Raw genomic sequence first — 22,612 nt, 5'->3', positions numbered from 1 at the left:
TAGAAACTGGAAAGTGTTGTAAGATGTGCTCGTCCATTTGGATGGGCGTTTGGTGTAGAAAATGTAGTTAGTTTTAATGGGGGATGTGAGGCTGTGATAGTTATCTTCAATGAGGGTTTCAGGATGACGGGTGAGGAGTTTATGTTTGAAGTTCTTTTTGGCATTTTTAGAGAGGATGGGGGGGTATGGAATTGTCCAAGAGTTCGGACCATGTTTGATGAGTGTGGGGTGATTGTTCGTTAGATCCTAATTGGGGGAGGTGTATAGGTAGTGTTGAGGTCGGACATGGTGATGAGGTATATTGTGGGAGAAGGGAAACAAAAAGGGGGGTGGACAGAGAGGGGCAGGCAAGGAGGTGGGAGGGTAATAGCAGAGGGAGATTATGGTGAGTAGTGATGCGTGAGAGGGTATGAGAGGGGCGGGGCAGGCAAATTCTTTCGGGGTCTCAGCAGGAGGGGTGGTGAGTATAGGAACGAGAGATGCGGTAATAACGCGTATGAAGGTCGGAGAAGTGCGAAGTGATGAGGAGAGTATGTGAGAGACTTGTGCAAGATACCAGAGAGGACAGGATATCCACTGATTCCGTTAAAGCTAAGATCGCTATAGGCGGGGAACGATGAATAGGTCTATGGTACAGGTTGAGTCACAAAGGTGAGTTGAGAAACAATTGAGTGTGAAGACTGAGGCAGAAAATTCTATGTCTATAGGGTCACGACAGTCAATATACATGTACGTGCAGAATTAAATAAACATAGTGTAGCGGCGTAATAAGAAAATTCTATGTCTATAGGGTCAAGACAGTCAATGTACATGAATGTGCAGAATTAAATAAACGTAGTGAAGAGGTGTAATAAGAAAGAAGAGCATAAAAGGGGGGAGCGGGGGAATAGGAGAGAGAAAGGGGGGAGAGTATCACATGTGTTGGGTAAGATCAGAGCAGGTAGGGTAGGGGGCAGGAGAATGGGGTCAGAAAGGTGGAGAAGAAGGGCTTAGTGTTAAACAGAGAGACAGAAAAGAGGAGAGGGCATAAGAACATTGAGGGGGTGGGTAGGTGAGATTTAGAATGGAGGCGGGGCAAGAAAAACAAAATTGAACTGCGGGCAGGAAGGTCACAGGAGAGAGTCATAAATTCTCACCCAGGATAGACAGGTCATTCTGTTCGAGGATATACTCCGAACAGTTCAAGTTTCATGGGCGATGGCGTAAGGTTGTGGACTCCGAGGTAGGGTCCAAGGTATTGGGCACTGTGTCCAGACATTGTTTGAGGTGAGTCAGTTTTCCGGTAGAAGTAGGTATTCTTGTGATGGGCCAATTGTACAAGCAGCAACGTTCAATCATGTGCGTCATAAGATGGAGGCAAGGAATCGTATTTTTCAAATCAGAAAAGGTTGCAGAGAGCAAGGCTTCAAATAGATGCTGCGAGCAGAGACAGTGATAGAGCAAATCGGGCATTTCCTTGGACACCCCACGGTGTTAGGCTGCGGGGAGGGACAGGGCCCGAACAAATCAGGGACTTCTTTGGAACCCCCCAATGCGAGGGTGTGAGCAAGACAGTGGCAGAACAAATCAGGGACTTCCTTGGAAACCCCACGATGTGGGTCACCTAGGGCACCGATGTACCGCAGGGATCAGGATTCCTAGGGCTGTTTTGCCGAGCTCTTATTTAGGTAGAGGGGCGCCACTGATCGGACCACCTTGTCAGTTGTACTCAGGGGTCATTTCAGTTAGTGCGTAGCCACCGCCCAGACCAACCTGGTCATGGGATGGTAGAATGAAACAAATACACACAGATAAAAAGCCAAGGTCTTGTGAGTAATGAGGGGGGGCAATGTGAGGCCCTACTCAGTACAATGAAGTCATTGCCAGAGATGCGTTGTCTATCTTACATTAGCAGAGATAGGAATTTCTCTGATGTTTGTCCCTTAATAACTTTGCCCCCTTTTGGTGAATCTCTGTAAAACTTTGCAGACCTATTGCACATGTTATTTTGGTGGAGGATTGAAGTTTTGCAGCGTTTGGTCAAGGGGATGCAAAGAAGAAAGGGGGGTCCCAAAACAGACTTCCACTCCAATGCGTTTTACATAGACTTTTTTATTGGATGTAGCGTGAAAATGGCTGATTGTATTTACATGAAGTTTGGCAGGATTAGACATTATGGTGGAAGATGATCCTTTTAGCTAGTACAGGTAAGTAGAGTACGTATTTTCTAAGTTATAAGGCCTTTTTAATTAGTGATATCAGTTGTCGCTGTATTTTTCCAAAATATGGCGTTATTTCATGGCAGAACTACGGTACCTAACGATGGCAACTGACTAGGTGATTGGCTAATGACTGTCTTTACAAAAGGTAAAGGCAGCCATGTTGTTTTTAGGTAGAGTGTGCCTGTGTCCTGCATTACGTCTTCACATCTAGGTATTATGTTTGGTAATTTTCCCCTAACTATTACCACTTCAGTAAAGTGTTAACCAAGAGAGGTTCTTAATAGAACCAAGGTGAAACAGGGTCCCAAAATTGGACAAAATAGAACCCAATCAAGAGGGCTCTATTCTTGAGTTCTGTTTTCCATCTTTGACCTCTCCTTTGGCCACAAAAAAGATTACAACTCAAGGATAAGAAAAGTAGTAACTTGTCTTTGCTTCGTCCCATGGTGATAGATTGTAGTAGGATCAGTCTTCACCTGATGTAATGCTTTAGGATGTTACATGTACCTCAGTATCATTGTTTGATTTATTATATATCATTTTGAATACTGCACTGTATGTTTTAGAGGTTGTTTGCACTGTATATAATCATTGGGCACATTGTTTTTGGTGCTTTTTGATATGTACATATAGAAAAGTGATAAGAGAAGGCAAGATAATTCTGTCTAGTTTGCCTAGTGACAGGTATGAGTGTTTTGTAAAATAAATGTAAGAAATCAGAAAGTATAAATGATCATACCCCAAGGATAATTAAAAAATCTTTTGGGACAGAACAATGGCTGTTTGATCCATGGTGTCAGCTGCAGTTTTGTTTTAGTTTACAAAAGGTAAAGGCTGCCATGTTGTTTTTAGGTAGAGTGTGCCTGTGTCCTGCATTACGTCTTCAGATCTAGGTATGTATTATGTTTGGTATTTTTCCCCTAACCATTACCACTTCAGTAAAGTGGTGATGGGTAGGGAAAAATATGTATAAGTTTCTATATATTTTTAAAAAAATACAGAGTACCTCTGTACTACCTCAGGAGTGCCCCGGTAACAAAAAATAAAATAAAAACAAATGTTTATAATTAAAAAAACGCTGTAATACAGTATAGTTTGCAAATATAGTGCACTAAAGTCAATATTCTATTTTCAGCATATTTAAATATGCTCATAAATGTCTCCAGAGTAGTGTGTTAATACCTACAAATTACCAATTTTGAAAAATGCACTGTTCTCTCTAGACTGCTATATAATTATTACTCAGTTTGATCTCCTCAACTCTCATCAATCAGGCTTCCGAGCAAACCACAGTACTGAAACTGCTATGACTCACATAATCGACGACGCCCTCCAAATCCTAGATCATAACGACACCTGCCTCCTCATCCTCCTTGATCTCTCCTCCGCATTTGACACCGTCAAACATGAGAACTTACTCGAACTATTAAACACAAGAATGGGCCTATCTGGAACTGTGCTCAAATGGTTTACGTCCTTTCTGCATAACAGGTCGCAGAAATTCAAGAGCAACAACTTGATGTCCGCGCCAAGACCTGTATCGCTAGGCGTACCACAAGGATCCTCCCTATCCCCAACTTTGTTCAACTTAGTTATGGAACCTCTAACCACTTTGCTGCAAGAATCCAATGTACACTTCCACATGTATTCTGATGACACCCAACTTTATCTCAAACTACAATCACCCAAAGACATCACGCTCTTGAACTCAACGATCAGAAGCACTCAATCTTGGCTGGCCGCTAATCATCTCAAACTCAATGCCCTTAAAACAGAGTTCCTTCTGATCTCACCACCCGCGAAGATCACTACCGCACAAATGTGGCTTAAAGACCTCACAGCACTTAATGTTCAACCCACCATTGTGGACTCAGCAAAATCTTTGGGCATAACACTTGACACCAATCTCAGCATGCAGGAACACATCAACAAAGCAACTAAGGGAGCGAACTACCAAATCAACACCCTTAGGAAACTTAAACCTTTCCTTCCAGCCAAAGACTTCCAAACTGCGGTACAATCACTAGTCATACCTCGAATAGAATACGGCAGCACCGCACTCTGCGGTCTCCCCCTAGCTACTATGGCACCCTTAAGAGCCTCTTTAAACGCCGCAGCAAGACTTATCACTGGATCAAAAAAACACTCACACATTTCCCCTGACTTCAAATCCCTGAACTGGCTGCCGTTTGAAGCCAGAATACACCTGAAAATCGCTTGTTTGACGCACAAGGCTATCCACCTGAGCTCACCTAGATACCTTGCACAGAAGCTTACGATTTCTGGAGGCACCAGAAACACTAGAGGTACAAACAATCTTTTGCTAAAGCCTAAAAGATTCCGCAAGGAAAAAACCTATAAACGTTCCTTCTCGGGAATGGCTCCCAGGATTTGGAATTCGCTTCCCCCTGAAACCAGGCTGATCACATCCTCCATACATTTCAAGAAAGAAGTAAAAGCGATCCTCATGGCTAAATACACTTGATCCACTACTGGAGATAAAACTACAAAGACTCGTTACTCATCTGTACTATTTGTTCGAACCCTTTGTATTTTATTTTGACTCTGAATTTGATTGACTTCACTGTTTTATGATATAACTCAATGTACTTCTAACATGATTGATGTATCTGCGTATACATGCTCCCCTTCTCTGTAAAGCGCTCTGATATCTGCGAAGATCTTGTTCGCGCTATATAAAACTTTCAAAATAAATAAACAAAATAAATAAAATAAATAAATATATAGAAAATTATTAATAAAATTCTCTACTTATTACCACTTAAATAAAGTAATTAATTCTTACCTAACCCAGAACGTAGAGAAAGGCAGACTGCAGAATGCAGCAAAACTGTGTTTAAAAGCTACATGGCTGCCTTTTATTTTTGGCAAACACAGTCATTATCCAGTCGCCAGTCACATACTGACCTATCATCTACATGCACCACAGTATACAGTGAACTTTATAACTACGTTTTTTAAACTTATAATTTTAACACTGCTTATGCAATTTACACATACTACCAAACATTAACATTTACACCTCATAATATGTATGCCTGCCACAGAGCATTGACTTCTGTTCACACATTTTTGCACTACGTCTGTTTCAATTGACACACTCCACTCTATATCACTCAGTTCTACGCCACTCCATTCCACACTGCTCCACTTTACATCACGGCACTATACGCCACTACACTCTATACCAATCCATTGTATGCCACTCCACTCTACACCACTCCACTTTACACCACTGTACTCTACGCTATTATACTGTACATCACACTATTCTATAACACTCCAGTCAACACCACTCCACTTTACGCTACTCCACTGTACGCAACTCCACTCTATGACACTGCACGCTATACTACTCAATGCTATTCCACTCTGCGCCACTTGAGTGTGCACCACCACTTTCTATGCTACTCCACTATACACCACACCACTGTACTCCACTGCAGTATACGCTACTCTACTATACCAAAATCCAGTGTATGCTATTACACTGTACAACACTACAATTCTACGCCACTCAACTAAATGCACTCCACTGTACATCTCTAGACTCTGCACTTCTACAGTCTACACTATTCCGCTGTACAACACTTTACTCTACACTACTCCACTATATGCTACTCCACTGTACGTCACTAGACTGAACACAAGTAAACCCAAGCTTATTCCTCTGTACGCTACTTCATTCTGCGCCACTCCACTCTGCGCTACAGCATTCTATGCTATTCCACTCTGACACGCCCTACCGTTCCACTCCACTGTACCCCACTCCAGTGTGCACTATTTCTCTGTGCGCTACACCACTGTATGCCACTCCACTCTACGCCAGGGCACTCTTCGCTATGCAACTCAACACCCCTACACTGTACCTTACTCCAATCAACGCCAGGCCACTCTACAGCAGTCTACTCTATGCCACTCCACGCTATTCTACTGTACACAACTCCACTCTACCACACTCCACTTTACGTCACTCTGCTGTATGCCATTAGTATACACTTTTCACTGCCACCACACTGTATAATACTCCAGTCTATGGCATTCCATTGTATGCTATCACACTTTATACTACTTTATACCAATCCACTCTACGCCTTTCCACTATATGCTATTCTACTATATGCCCCTTCTCCATGCACTAGTTATACCCTTGCATATTACATAACTTATAGCATTTCAACTCCTAGCATTCATAACAACACATGACATCTAGAATGACATGATTTGTGAGAACACAGTGCATCGTAGTGTGGAGAGTTATAGTTGATGTAGTGCAGCGAGTGAGGTGACAAGCTTGTGTTTGTAGTTGCATGACTTATAGCATTAAAAGTGCATTATGGGCAATGAGGTCCACAGAATGACGAACTAATGAACATTGACCAAATGAGTATGGATGCAAGGAAGATCAAATTTGAACTAATTAAACAGGGCATGTAACTGGGGAAAATTCAATATTTTTCATTGAAAATCTTTACGTAAATACCTTTTATTATAAACTTGTTTTCAGGATCGGTGGTACTAAACTATGCCAGTTGTCCTTCTTCACTGTTGACACATAATGATTTAAATACCTAACTAGTGGCCACCCACTTGTGAGCATATGATTTAGACTCTGGAATCGAAATGCGTTATGCTACTTGCTGTGCTAAGAAGACAAAATCGTTAAGAATGGACCGGCTGGTGGGCCAGATTTCAATTAACTGAAAGGTGTTTGGGCGTGTTTTTCGTTTGGAATTTTTATATATATATATATATATATATATATATATATATATATATATATATATATATATATATATATGTTGCTGGTGTTGAGGGTGCTCTCTACAGGAGCTGCCTTCCACCTAAACTTGGGAACTACCCAGAGTTCTCTCCTTCTTTTTTGCATAATTTATGCGTCACTCTATGCCTGCAAGGGTACTGTTTTGACTTATACTGGGTGCTCCCTTGTGTCTGGACAAAGCTAAACCTCTCTAAAGAGCTGTAATGACAGTGAACCACGTGTCAGGGGTTGCTTTTATTCATTTCAGGTTGGCTTGGATGGTATTTTGCCAATTCAAGGCTGTAATATTGTGCCTGGAGTGATAAATTGCTTTTGTCATTTTACAGCTCGGCGTGGATAGCACTTTGCCAATCCTATGCTTAAAGACTTTGCTGTACAAATGGCAAAAGACTTTGTCGTGTTGAGGGTGCTCTATACAGGAGCCGCCTTCCACCTAAACTTGGGAACTACCCAGAGTTCTCTCCTTCTTTTTTGTATAATTTATGCGTCACTCTATGCCTGCAAGGGTACTGTTTTGACTTATACTGGGTGCTCCCTTGTGTCTGGACAAAGCTAAACCTCTCTGAAGAGCTGTAATGACAGCGAAACACGTGTCAGGGGTTGCTTTTATTCATTTCAGGTTGGCTTGGATGGTATTTTACCTATTCAAGGCTGTAATATTGTGCCTGGAGTGATAAATGGCTTTTGTCATTTTACAGCTCGGCGTGGATAGCACTTTGCTAATCCTATGCTTGAAGACTTTGCGTACAAATGGCAAAAGACTTTGTCCATTTCTATCTCTGCGTGGATAGCACTGTGCTAATCCTATGCTTAAAAAACTTTGATAGAAAAGCAGACGTTTGAGGTGAGCAAATTTAGAGTGTCGCTGGTGTTGAGGGTGCTCTATACAGGAGCTGCCTTCCACCTAAACTTGGAAACTACCCAGAGTTCTCTCCTTCTTTTTTGCATAATTTATGCGTCACACTATGCCTGCAAGGGTACTGTTTTGATATATAAATATATTTATATATATATATCAGCCCTAGAAGATTTATTTTCCATTTTCAATCTCCGTGTTAAAGTTGCTGTTATTAAGTGTGTAAGTGACATTGAAATATTGTAGACGGCTGCCTGCATTCTGAGGGCTTGCTTAGGCCCTTACATATTTTGGTTTGCTTTACAAGTAATAATAATAAATTGATGGCAAACAGAAAGGCTTTTAGGTAAAAAAAAAGAAATCCCTAATAAAGCAATATCATCAGTACAGGTTTTAAATGTACATTTTTTATTGCAGCCATGTTCAGTTGGAAGCTTTTTTTCTTTTTCTTTTTGTTGCATACGCTAAAAGAAAATATGAATCATTGCACCAGTTTGACATGGCCAGACCTTTTGGCTTTTCAGTGCTTGTAGGAATTGTTTGTTATGCTGTTTGAAGGCCTTTGCTTATCACTAATCTTACTTGTGCATTATTTTGTTTCATGATAACTGTTGTTGGATTAATAGCTTTGGCATAAAGCAAATATATGTACGCACATTCGTTTTCTTAAAGATGCCACTAAATAATGGTACTTTATCACACCTACTATTTTCTGTGTATGCCTTTAGGTTTACTACTTACAATGGAAATGTCATCTTCTGATTCTTTTGCAAAGCACTTTTCTTTGAGGGTACAGCTTCAAGCCTCTAAAGCAATCTGTTCATCAAAGGGCCCCCTCCAAGATTACATATTGTTGTAAGATGTTGCTTCTTTATAGCCGAGGGCAACGCTAACTAAGCTGCTGAACGATTGCCATATGTTTTCTCCAAAAAAAGGCAAACTTGTAGCTCACATTGTGTGCAGCCAGACCACAGATTCGTTGTTTAAAAACAAGATGAAGAAAGAGGCATTCTCTATTGACCTCTCTCCCAGGACCATCTAATCTGGTGCTATAAATTGTTTATAAATTGTTTCATCAGCAGTATCTCCCGTGGTAGGGTCAGAGGCTAGTAAGTCATTTACAGGTTCAGGCCCATCTGTCTGTATTTTGGGGCTAACAGGGTAACCAAGAAGGTGCAACTATGTAAAATGATAGAGTTCCAGATGGCGGAGTCAGCAGAATGTCAGAGATTCTGCATTAGTAATGGTTCTCTTTCCATGTATCTTTATACTGGGATGCAGAGTGCAATGGAAGGTTGGCCCCTGGTCCACAACGTGCAGAAGGCCAGGTTGTCACTGTAAATAAACATTATGGGAGTTCTCCTTAACTGCCCTGTAACTGTTTTTCAGTAAAGCGCATACTGCTTGTGTCTTCTAGGCCCCTGCCGCCTTTGGCCTCGTTACATTCTTGATGCATGCTGGCTTGGAGAAAGCCCAAATTCAGAAACACCTCTTGGCCTTTTCTCTGGCTGCACCTATTCTGGCAATTTCAACATATGCAATACTAAGTATGGTGAGTCAAATTTGGAAAATGATCAATAATTTAACTAAATGGTAAATGTCTCGCATAGATGCTAAAATGTATAGCAGTCTTTGTAAATATTAAAACTAGATATAAATGTAGCGCGTGTGTGTTTGTCTTGTGAAATACTTTTATTTTAACTAAGTATTTTTTATAAAGGTCGTAAATGGGGTTGAAAGAACCTGAAAATTTAAAGGTTCATTCTTTATTACCTTTTCATATTTCTTCATTGTCTCAGTCCTTACACCAAAAGGTTTATCTTGTGTTATTTACAACCACTTGCTCAAACTTCGACCTGCAGTGGGCTGGCCCCTGCTTTAGTTCCTCCTCTTCCTGGTTTCCCTGAAAAGGGAAAAGGACCCAAGCAACATCCTATGATCCCCTTTACACTCTTACAGTTGCTGCCAGTCCTATCTAGGATTGCCTCTGTTCACAATATAATGTTCGATATGCATATTTAAGTGACTGCGGCCCCTGCAGGTGTAGTCAGCCAGATGAGGGGCTTGTTGGTTACAGTATTGTTACAAGGGCTGGGCTTTCTTTAGCAGCTCCCATTTTCTCCCTCCACTTCTCCAGCTCCTCATCCTACATCTCGGGTATCTTTTGTATGGTTTGTCCCTTCTATGGGTTTGGACCCTGGAGATGAGATTGAAAAGGAAAGTGACCTTTGGGTTTTGGAATGACGCTCCCTCAGGATACCAACCTGCTCCAGACAGTTCAGGGTTTCCACCTCCCTAGCTCCTCCAGATCCAAATTAATCAAGCATTTTCTGTTGCTTTCAGTGCACGAGAGGTTCGTGCCTCTCCCAAACAGACCAGATGCACATATGCTGTCAGTTTGGTCATCCTGCCATGGATTTGTTTGCCAAAAGGTTTGGTCCCAGAGCTCCTCACGTTCTCGCCTTGTTTCAGGATCTACTGGCAGAGAGGGTGGACACTCTGGTAAAGGATTGGCCCATGGGTCTGTATGGTCCTTTCCCCCATTCCACTTGAGCCTTTGGGTGCTGTGCAAAATCCACCAAGAGATTCTACCATATTAAACAGGAGTTGGTTGCCCTTTTTGTTATCAATGTGGGTGGAACCAATGTGCCTGCTGTTTGTGGTATGTGTCCTCTTACCCCAGTATTGGAACTTTCATAGATTCCCATGCTTTGTATCATTCCCCTTCGTCGGAATGGGAGTCTCGGTAACAAAAATACCATAGCTGTAGGTACAAAAGACAATGGAAAAAGGCCTAGGCCTCATTTCCTTTTGTAGCATATCACCCTCTTTGTGTAAAAGAGACCAAACTTTGGCCTCAGCCAATCAGAAGTGCCTCACCACTTAGAACCTTCCTGAAGGAACCTCAGAGCCTCAGATTTTCTACCGCACGTTGTGCTAGGGAGTCTCCTTTGAGCTCTGCTCAACTTCTACTCTTCAAAAGGATTACTTCAGGATTTTCTAAAGGATTTTCTTCAGAATCTTCCAGATTCTCTTCAGGATTGTTACTACCTTCCAGGATGTCGGAAATTGAGAAGAAAAAAGCCCTTTTCAAGCCTTGTTCATCCTGTGGCAAGAAAAGGCTTTTTGTGGAGGATAAGCATAAGGACTGCATTTATTGCCTCTATCCTGACCACCAGGCTGCTGACTGTCAGATCTGTTGCACTATTTCCGCCAAAACCCTCCGGGACCGTGAGGGTAGGCTCCTGACATGGCTGCAAAAGCTTAAATCAAGGAAGGATACTGTCTCAAGTGACAGTGAGGATGCTGGATCGATGTCTTCTACAAGAAGGTCAGTGAAAAGGGGTAGGGGTTCCCCTTCTACTTCTGTGGGAAGATCTTCAAAGGCCTCAAAAAAGACCCCCAGTGAGTCTGAGAGCCCAGGTCCCAGCAAATCTCCTCACGGAAGTGTAAAGGAGAGGGATGGACCTTCTACGCCTTCTACAGGTGAGAAGACTGCTACAGCCTTCAAAACACCTTCATGCCAGTCTTCTGAGAGGACTTCTAAGTCCTCGACGACGAAGACGTCGACAGCGGGAGGCCCGTCGACGAGGACATCGAAGACTCCATCGACAGGAGGTTCGTCGACGTCGCTACCGCCGACGGCGGAGTCCTCGCCGTCGACGGAGAAACTGAAGACGCCGACGACGAAGGTACCAGCTTCAAGGGTGTCGACGAAGGAGTCGTCGACGACGAAAGCCCCGTCGACGTCGAAAGCCCCGTCGACGACGAAGGCCCCGTCGACGTCGAAGGCCCCGTCAACGACGAAGGCCCCGTCGACGTCGAAGGCCCCGTCGACGACGATGACGACGGTGTCGACGGCGAGAGTCCCGTTGACGACGATGACGACGGTGTCGACGACTGCGGTCTCGTCGACTAGGGCGTCGACGACTACTACAGTGACTAGGACAACGGCTGGCGTGTCGACAGTTTCATCGTCGACGACGTTCACGACACCTATCTCGACGGCGTACATACAACCGTCGACTACGGAACCGACGATATTGTCCACAGAAAAGCGGATTACCATTTCTGTGACGCGGATCAGAGGAGGATGAACAAGATGCATATAGCTATGCCAATAGTCCTTCCCAACTATTTGTCAAATGCCAGGACACTGACTCAGAGGGCGAATACGACCACGAGGAACGTGGTCATAGTCAGCAGCAGCAGCTGCAACCTGAACAGGAAATGGTTTCAGTGCCAACGTCTTTCCTGCAAGATCTACATAAGATGCTACAGGACTATAAATCTAAGGCCAGTAGACCTCTGCCGAATACGTCAACGCCTGCTACGCCTTTAAGGACTCCGGCTTCATTGGTGCCACCTACTTTAACGGCTCCAACTTCTCCACAGCCTCAAGCGTCCTTCCAACAGGATTCCTCTGGATTGCCAGGGACTCATGATGTTGATGAATCCTCGGATGAGGACCAGCAGTCGGATCATGTCTCTAATCCCGACACGGAATATGATGAATATGTTATTAACAATCCCGCATCGCCAAATCCGGACCCGGCGGACTCCCCGCCAGCGGATATTGGAGGCTTCCATCAGCTGATGGAGAGAGCTGCGGCAAGATTTAAATTGGCAATGCCTGAGGTTACCACAGATTGTTTCTTATATGATTTTAAGGAACCCTTTCGGAAGACTGCCAGGTCCATCCCTATCGTGGATCACCTATGGAAAGAGGGCATAAAGGCAATGACACACCCGGCGACGGTGGTCCCGGTGCTACCGCTTCTCGATAAGAAGTACAAGGCGACCAATGATGCCCCTGCGGCCTTGACAGGTTATCCAAGACCAGACTCTGTGATCTCGCAGGCAGCGCAGAGGAAATCGCGCAACCCTTCGGCACCACTGACAACTCCTCCGGACAAGGAAGGGCGGAGGTTGGATAACGTGAGAAAAAGATTCTCATCGATGGCAAGTTTGCTGGTGCGAGCGGCTAATGCCTTAGCGATCCTGAGTAGGTACGACCGTCAACTCTGGTGCGATGTCACCCCGTACCTTGACCAGCTGCCTCCTGAATCTACGTCTGAGGCAAAGAAGATTTTACAAGAGGGAGAGGCGACGTCGATGGAAATCATCTATTGTGCAATGGATATTGCAACTACTGCATTCCGTTCACTGGCTGGAGCGGCAGTACTCCGTCGCCAAGGTTGGCTTAAAGCTACCTGGTTCCGGCCCGAGGTCCAGAATAAAGTATTGGATCTCCCCTTTGATGGGGAAGCGTTGTTCGGCATTTCATTGACGACACCCTGCAAGATATAAAAAAGGACACTGAGACCGCTAGGTCTTTAGGAACACTTCAGTACAGAAAGTCTCCTTTCAAGGGATCCAGAGGCAGGGGTGGTACTTACAGAGGATCCTTCCAACAACAACGCTATTCCAACACAGATCCGGTTCCCAGCAACACCGTCAGCCTTACCAGCAGCGGCAGGGCCAGTCTTCCAACTACTCCAGGCCTTACGGTAAAGGAAAGCAGGGGGCACGAGGACGAGATTCGTCCAAGCGCCAATAGCGGCCTCCTGGCTCTTCCTACTGGACCCTCCTTCAGGAAGTCATCAGTTGGAGGCAGGGTCAACAAATACCTTCACAACTGGTCCAAGATAACATCGGACCGTTGGGTGCTCAACATCATTCGGAAAGGGCATACCTTAGAGTTCACACAAGTTCCGCCACCCAAGCCCCCGGCAGCCACTCCTTCAAAACACCAGCGTCTCCTTCGGCTCGAAGTTCAACAGATGCTCCGAAAAGGGGCGATAGAGCCAGTTCCATCAAACCAAAGAGGTCAAGGATTTTATTCCAGGTTCTTCCTGGTGAAGAAGACGCTCGACAAGTGGCGCCCCATTTTAGACCTCAGGGGGCTAAACACCTATCTCATTTCTCTGTCCTTCCGGATGGTGTCCCTCCAGGACATCTTGAAGCTGATCAGCCCGGGGGATTACATGGCCACACTCGAGGATGCCTATTTCCACGTTCCGATTCACCCAGCGCACAGAAGGTTTCTGCGTTTCACAGTAACAAAGAGCCATTACCAATTCAGGGTTTTACCCTTTGGACTCCGCTCAGCCCCAAGAATATTCACAAAGGTGCTGGCACCAGTAGCAGCTTTCCTGTGAAAAGACAAGTTTCAGGTCTTCCCCTATCTGGACGACTGGTTACTGAAAGCTCCATCCAGAAAAACAGCGCTACAGGCGGTTCAAGCATGTACCAATTTATTTCAGAACCTGGGTCTCACTCTAAACAACGAGAAATCTTGCCAGATCCCATCCAGAAGAGCTCGATTTCTGGGAGCCATCTTGGATTCGAAGCTTTCACGAGCTTTTCCTACTCCAGAAAGGAGGCAGAAATTACAAACCATGGCCCAAGACTTGCAAACAAGAAAGTCTCTTTCAGTACGCCGCTACAAGTCTCCGCTGGGAGTAATATCATCGTGTATTCCACTAATCCCCCATTGCAGACTGAGGATGCGTCCCTTGCAGGAACAACTGGACAATCAATGGAAGCAAGTCCACGGTTCTTTCGACGACAGAGTGGCTATCACTCCGGAGATGAAGGACGCGGCCTTATGGTGGACAGATCAAAACAACTTGTCCCAAGGCCTATCCTTCGCAAGCGACCCATCTCCACAAGTGATAACGACGGACGCGTCATTGGAGGGTTGGGGAGCAGTGCTGTGGGGCCTACATGTCAGTGGTCATTGGTCAACCCAGGAAAAACGCCTCCACATCAACCTGTTGGAACTCAGGGCGATACGACTGGCTCTGCAAGCGTTTCTTCCTCGCCTGGAAGGTTCACAAGTGCTTATCAGGACGGACAACACCACGGCCATGCACTATGTGAACAAGGAAGGAGGGACCAGATCGCGCCCATTGTCACGAGAAGCCCAGCAGGTCTGGGAATGGGCGATCCAACACAAGATGTCTCTGATGGCAGAACACTTGCCTGGCGTTCTAAACTAAAACGCCGACAGACTGAGCAGGTCATCCTCGGTCAGCCACGAATGGGAGTTGAATCAGGAAGTCTTGGAACAAGTCTTCAGCCAGTGGGGAAATCGGACATCGACCTTTTTGCCACTCCGACCAACAAGAAACGCCGGTCCTACGCAAGCAGGCTTCCCCATCAAGATTCACTGGGAAATGCCCTTTCGATAGCCTGGTCGTAGACATTTGTCTACGCTTTTCCTCCCATTCCTCTGATACCACGACTAATCAAGAAACTCAAGGTGGAACCGTGCAGGATGATCCTGATAGCCCCGGCTTGGCCGAGGCAGTTCTGGTTCACGGAGCTCCATCTGTTGTCGATAGCTCCCCCCTTGCCTCTAAGGATTCTGCTGGATCTTCTCAGGATGTCCGAAGGACAGATTTTGCATCCAGACCCTCAGTCGTTACACCTGACTGCATGGCTCCTGAACAGCGAGAATTTATGAACCGGCCATTGTCAAGGGAGGTTAGGGAAGTTCTGTCCCAAGCAAGGGCTCCTTCAACTAACAAAACTTACCGCCTTAAGTGGAAAAGATTCTGTTGTTGGTGTCGAAGGCAAAACATTGATCCATTCAATTCCAAGCCTCATCAGATCCTACCTTACCTGCTGTCTTTGGCCAAATCTGGTCTAGCCCATTCATCAATTAAGGTCCATTTGGCTGCTTTGTCACGATTCAGAAGGACAGACTCTGGGCCTTCATTATGGTCTTCCAGAATAATCAAGCAATTTCTTAAGGGCCTGTTCAGGGTCTATCCACCGGTGAGACCGCCTCCTCCAACATGGCATTTGAATCTGGTCCTTTCTCAACTTATGAAGGGTCCATTTGAACCAGTCCATCTTTTTGACATCAAATATCTTTCGTGGAAATTGGCTCTTCTCCTTGCTCTCACGTCGGCTCGGCGTGTAGGAGAATTACAGGCTTTGACCATCCAAGAACCTTTCCTTCAATTCAAGAGGAACACTGTCATCATGAGGACTAACCCTAGGTTCATGCCAAAGGTTCCCTCGGATTTCCACTTGAATGAACCGGTCATTCTGAAAACATTCTTTCCTCAGCCTTCCACGCCAGCGGAAAAAGCGTTGCATTCGTTGGATGTGCAGCGATGCTTAAAATTTTATTTGCAACGTACTAAAGATTTTAGAAAATCTTCTCAACTGTTTGTGGCCTTCCGGGGACCGAGTAAAGGCCTTCCACTATCCAAACAGGGTGTTTCAAGGTGGATCACAAGCGCTATATTACATTGTCACAAGGCTGCTGGTAAACCTCTGACTGGAAAGATACGAGCGCATTCCACAAGATCTGTGGCTTCTTCAACAGCCCTCTTCGCGGGGGTGCAAATTAAGGATATCTGCAGAGCTGCTACCTGGAGCAGCGTCCACACCTTTACCAAGCATTACTGCTTGGAATCTCTGCAACAGGATGATGCAGCAGTAGGACAGGCTGTCCTGAGGAACCTCTTCCACTAATGGTGAGCTTTCCTTTCTTCCCACCTTCCATTTTTTCACATTTTGTATCTAATGTCATGTTGTCTACTGCTATTATTTACAATGCAAAATGTGATTATCTTGCCAACTGCTTACTACTCTGATACAAAGCATGGGAATCTATGAAAGTTCCAATACTGGGGTAAGAAAACAAGTTACTTACCTGTAACTTTAGTTCCCCAGTATTGGTAACTTTCATAGATTCCCATGCGCCCACCCACCTCCCCGGGGAAAGCTCAGCCTACTACAGATATGGTGTCTAAGTACACAACGGCTACGAAAATCTGAGGCTCTGAGGTTCCTTCAGGAAGGTTCTAAGTGGTGAGGCACTTCTGATTGGCTGAGGCCAAAGTTTGGTCTCTTTTACACAAAGAGGGTGATATGCTACAAAAGGAAATGAGGCCTAGGCTTTTTTCCATTGTCTTTTGTACCTACAGCTATGGTATTTTTGTTACCGAGACTCCCATTCCGACGACGGGGAATGATACAAAGCATGGGAATCTATGAAAGTTACCAATACTGGGGAACTAAAGTTACAGGTAAGTAACTTGTTTTCTTCTGTCTCGCCTGTGGTGACTGGTTTCCAATTGTCCTGTGTGAAGTTGACAAGTTGGAGGCTGGGAGACTAGAGGTGCTTTAGATGGGACTCAGTGGTGAGACTGAGGTTGTCGTTCAGCCATCCAGGAAACTGTCCACATGCTGGGCCTAATTCCATGACTCCATTTCTTTTCATGTGTATGACTAAAGGTGTGTAAACTCTGATTATTATTCTCCTAGACGTTTGGATTAGTTTGCTTGAAGGATTCTATAAGGATTTGGAAGTGCACCAAGGCATGTTATGGCCCAGGGTGGGGGTACTTGAAGTCTCTGTGTCTGTTGGTTCCCTATCTGCTGAAGGGTTTATTGAATCTGAATCTTTCTAGGAACTTGATTGTTCCTCTGAAGACTCTGCCCTAGGTGTCTTAGAAAAGCCACCGTGTGAGCCTTTTGAACGGATTTCCTTTGATCTTCTAACCTACAATATGTTGTTTCATATGGCCATCTTCACCTTGAGGCATTTGAGAGACCTGGGCAATTTGGGTGTGTTCTGGTCCTTGCCTGCTGGATAAATGTGTTCTCCTTCCTGGCCCTTGCTTTCTGTGCAAGATCCTTTCAGGCTTTCATCATGAGGCGATGCTTCCTGCCACGTTAAGCAGATGGGTGTTGTATGCTATCAAAAAGGGACACTAATTGAGGAAGACAGTAGTTCCAACTGTCCTAAAAGGACGTTCCACTGGGTGATGGCCTTTTGAGCTTCAGCTTCTGAGATTTCAATGGTTGATTCTGTAGGGCTGCAACTTGGGCATTCCCAGTCACTCTTGTGGCTCATCATCGTTTGCAGCTTCTTGTGGCCACAGCACAAGGGGTGGGGGAAGCTGTTTTGTCTGCTACTGTTTCTTGAAACTGTAAATATCACAAGTGTGTTTTACATTACATTGTTGGTGGTGTTGCTTTGGTTATGGAATGCCTCAACCAGTGGTGTGTTTTTCTAGCATACCATCACTATTGGTGTGAATGTAACCAGGGAGATGGAGATGGGGGGTAATGAGGTAATCCTCATTACACCCCTTCTATTTTTCTCCCTTACAGTGACGCCTTCTAGGGTGATTGTTTTCTTGATACTTTCAGAAAGTGCTACTGTGTCACTGCACTGTAATGGGACGTGGCGGGGCAGGACTGTGCCCAGGAGGGAGTATCAAAACAGAAGAAAGACTTGGGATTGTAACCAGGGGCTTCATGGTCTATCATGAAGGCAGCATGCCACACTTTTGTCATGATTGTGAGGGAGACTAGAAATAATAAGGATTACCTCAAGTTATTTGGACATTTTGCATTCGCTAGTGTAAAAAGTGATAAAAGTGAATTCACTAATATGGTGGAGATGCGTTATACCAAAGGGTATGTCATGCTGTTTACAGATGTTTTAACTTCTGTCTTTTTCTTTCATATATTTCTCTACTCAGACTGGAGGCACCACACAGCACAGGATGAGCGCCACAGGGAATGGAATGCTGTTCTCAGCTGGGACATTTCTGTATGTCGCGACAGTGCATGTCTTACCAGAGATCAGCAGTCGAAGCCACGACCACCAGCACACACCAGGCGAGCACAGACAGGGCCTGGGCATCCTCGAGACCCTCACTCTTGTGACCGGAGCAGTGCTACCAGTGCTGCTTTCTTTGGGACTCCATGATGAGTAAAGCCCTTACAGACAGAGACACTGCAACCTGGTGACTCCCATACCAACAGAGACACTGCACCCTGGTGACGCCAATACCAGCGGAGACACTGCAACCTGGTGACTCCCATACTAACTGAGACATTGCAACCTGGTAATTCTCATACTAACAGAAACACTGCAACCTAGTGACACCCATGCTAACAGAGACACTGACACTGAAACGTGGTGACTCCCATACCAACAGAGACACAGCACTCTGGTGACGCCAATACTAACATAGACACTACAACCTGGTGACTCCCATACTAACAGAGACACTCCACCCTGGTGACGGCAATTCCAGCGGTGACACTGCAGCCTGGTGACGCTCATAACAGCAGAGAGACTGCTACCTGGTGAGACCCATACAAGCAGAGACACTGCAACCTGGTGTCACCCATACAAGCAGAGACACTGCAACCTGGTGTCACTCATACCAGCAGAGACACTGCAAGCTGGTGACATCCATATAAACAGAGACTCTGCAACCTGGTGACGCCCATACCATCCGAGACGTTGCAACTTGGTGTCGCTCATAGAAACAGAAACACTGCAACTTGACAAAGGCCATATGACTAGAGACCTTGCTACGTGGTGACACCCTTACTAACAGAAACACTGCAACCCGATGGCATGCATACAGACAGGGACAATGCAACCTGGTGATACCCATATCAAAAGACCCTCCATACTAACAGAGACACTGCAATATGGCGACACCTTTACTAATGGGGACATTTTAACATAGTTTCAGGCCAATTTCCTGCATAACCAACCATAGTCACTGTGATTTTATGATAGTATTATCTGAAATAAGCACAGTTTTGTGAAAGATATTAACACTCCAGACAGAAACTCAAATCGTTTATTTATTGAGATGTTTTTCACCATCTTTTTCATTGGCACTCACTTAAAATCCTTTTTTGTCTGTGGTCTACATTTCCTTTTCTACTAATAACAACTTCAGTTGATTCTGTAAGTTGTTAACTTTGTTTATATTTGCTGTAATGGTTTCTATTCCTGTGTGAGCTCAGTGCTTTATACTTTAGTAGAAATGATTTCCTTACAAGTTCAGGAATACTCACTATTGTAAAAATGTATTGTAAAATGTTTACTTTGTGGGGTTCTTTGAAAATCTTTGCACATAAGGAGGTGCCTGTGGACAATTTGGGGATGTGCCTTCTATTTCTCCAAGTTCCCCAGATGATGTGCCTTGTTAGCAGTGGCTACACTTGCACTCAGCTCCTTCCATTCCATATAAGTGAAAATACCGAATAATGCCACTGTGTGAGCAATACTGGAATTGTGCCACAGCTACTGAAGTCATTGTCTCCACTTCACACTAAACCCCAATCAGCAACATGACTTCCCTTAACTCCCCACCCACTAACCCACAGGAGCAGGAATGTGTAGCATAGATACATGCCTTTTGTCGATGTAACTGTAACTATTTTTTATTTTATTCCTTGTCCAAAAAACATCTTTAATATCCTGCATGCATGTTAAAATGAACTTCCACGTGGTTGCAGCACTTCAATGCTAGACCATGTATGAGATCCCATATTTCATCACAAGCCAACGCAGAGTTCACGTGCACTGGTTGCAACCATCCCCGCTACAAATGATCCGGGAGTTCGTAGACCACTGTCTTATTACTCCAAAACTGGACCCACTGGAGTAATCCCATACCACAGACGTCTGTGGATTCTTGGACGTAGATGTGGGGGTGTGAGGAGGTCAGAAACGTGTTAAGTGCTACAGCACTGGTATTTGCATCAGCTACAGATACTAACTTAAATTGGGCTACTTTGGTGTCCAAGGGAAAGATGTCCACTTGAAATAATCGAAACGTTTGTTATCAGCTGTGGGTAGAGGTGTGCCCTCTGGCTTTCAGTGTTTGAGGGACGACTTGTTTTTGTATTTTTAGTGGTCAAAAAGGTTTTGTACTTCGAACAACGTCTTTTACCTTCTCCCTAGGATCATCACTGGTCTGCTGTTGAATAAACTAATTGTGAAATTGTAGCATTTTACTTGTTTTTGTGCTAATAGTAGAATGTTTCCATATACCTCGAAAGACCACACTTCTTCCATCTCAGTGCTGTACATAACTAGTATTAGTATTAACCAGTATACATTTGCCAAGCTAATTTGGCCTTGAAACGTGTGGCCTGCTATTCAAGGGTGAAGTTTACAGCAAATGTTTAACTTTCTAAGCCAGTGTTTCCCAAACTGTGGTCTGCGGACCCCCAGGGGTCCATGACACATTCACAGGGGGTCCTCAAGCAGCAATTTTAAAAGCACAACAAAGTTCCTTGTAGATTTAGCAGTTTTCCAGCAACAATAAAAGTGTCAAGATAACGTCAGTGATTAATCTACCAGCTGGAGAGAGATGAGAGGTTTGTCCAGTGGCAGCTTTGACTTTTCTAATGTAGAACAGAGGGTTAATGTGCCTACTGCAAAGAACGTGTACCAAGCATTTTAAAAGACAGTGTTTTATGTGCATAGGTTAGTGGGTTGCTGCTTTTTTCACAGAGCTTCTTTTGTTACTCTGCAGTTCATAAGTGGCAATCATAATCTAGCACAGTGACCTATAAACTGTCTTCAAAGAGCTGCTTGCCATCTGCATGGTACAAGTTAGAAACACATGTTTTTCCAAGTCTTTCATTATCCTGATGCTGCAAAAAAGTTTTATTTGGGTGGAAATACATTTTTATTGTTAAAGTCAATGCTAACCACTGTGTTATGTTCTGGATCCTGGGTTTGTGCTTCTCCTAAAAATGCCTTCCAGTATGAATGACATGTGAATCCTACACCTTGTAGTCGCATTTGCCTTATGTAACATGATGCAACATATTTACAACAATATATCGCATCTCTGTGCTTTCCCCTGCGCTGGCGCAAAAACTGCTGCCATGCACCTGCACAGGCACCCTTGCACCATGGTGCAAGGATGCCTTCGTCGTAGGGAGATTATTTATATGCAGGAAGGTCTCCCCTCTTGCATACAAACAATCAGAAATGGCGTTATTCAACTTCTAAGTGTGCTGCATTAGCACACATAGAAATAGCAAAACGTCATTGTTTTACTGATTGTTTATGTGCAGGAAGGGAGACCTTACTGTATATAAACAATCACCAGAGGTGATTTCCTCTTTCTGTGTGTGCTACAGAATGCAACACTCATAGAAAGAGGAAAAAACAAGGAGAAATTAATACATTTCTCCTCGTTGCGCCTCCCTACGCCTCCCCTGTGGAGGCATAGCATTCAGACAAATTTCCAGATTTACGATTTCTAGTAAATATGGAAATGTGTCTGGTTTCATGGGTGTTGCGTGGGAACACCCACAGCAACACCCATGGAAAGCCCCTTTCACGCAATGTGCTGTGTGCAAATGGGCCATAATTACAAAACCAAGAAAAGTCACGCAGGATGGCTTTTCCTGCCTTCGAAATATGGGGCACTAACATATGCCACTGTTGCGTCACTTTTTGTGACGCACCCGTGGCTCAAGGGGCTTGTAAATCTGCTCCTATGTGTGTGATGTAAAGTGGTCTAACATCCTACAATGGTATGAGAGACACATGGAATACATGTGACAGAGGGGCTACGGAGAGATGAGAGGCACTGTTGGAGGGTGATAATAAGTGAATCATTAAAGAACCCCGACAAAGATTGTCGTATCCTGGTGCATAGTAAAGTCATCATTTACTATTCTAAAAAGATGATACAATTCAATATATAATGACACATTTTTGTAGAACGCACCATTGTTTCAAACATTTTCTTGACGGGAGAGCCTCCCAAAGCCCCCCTTTGTAGTGGTCAGGCTCACTCACTGCACTTGGTGTGCAATGTATGGGGACTGGTCTGAAAACATTTACCAGGGCTGCTTTGGATTTCCAGGCTGGCCCTGGCAAGAGCCTTGTACTGCAAAATAAAACCAGCCATTCAAAAGTTAGTCACGGAGATGCAGCACTAA

At 44.5% G+C, this 22,612-nt stretch overlaps 1 protein-coding gene across 2 annotated transcripts in view; it reads left to right on the top strand.

Moving 5' to 3' along the window:
• The window catches only part of LOC147709380 (zinc transporter ZIP9-like), a 149,413-nt gene extending 128,759 nt beyond the window's left edge, over window positions 1-20,654 (top strand). For both annotated transcript variants that reach the window (XM_086927958.1, XM_086927959.1), the window contains exons 6-7: window positions 9,279-9,413; window positions 18,376-20,654. In XM_086927958.1, coding sequence (XP_086784084.1) covers window positions 9,279-9,413; window positions 18,376-18,612 — 372 coding nt within the window. In that variant the 3' untranslated portion in view covers window positions 18,613-20,654. The remainder of the gene's footprint in view (window positions 1-9,278; window positions 9,414-18,375) is intronic.
• Window positions 20,655-22,612: the final 1,958 nt, after the last annotated feature.

This window comes from Lissotriton vulgaris, chromosome 6 (genome assembly GCF_964263255.1).
Source record: "Lissotriton vulgaris chromosome 6, aLisVul1.2, whole genome shotgun sequence".
Taxonomy (NCBI): Eukaryota; Metazoa; Chordata; class Amphibia; order Caudata; family Salamandridae; genus Lissotriton; species Lissotriton vulgaris.
This window is presented reverse-complemented; position numbering and strand designations above follow the sequence as displayed.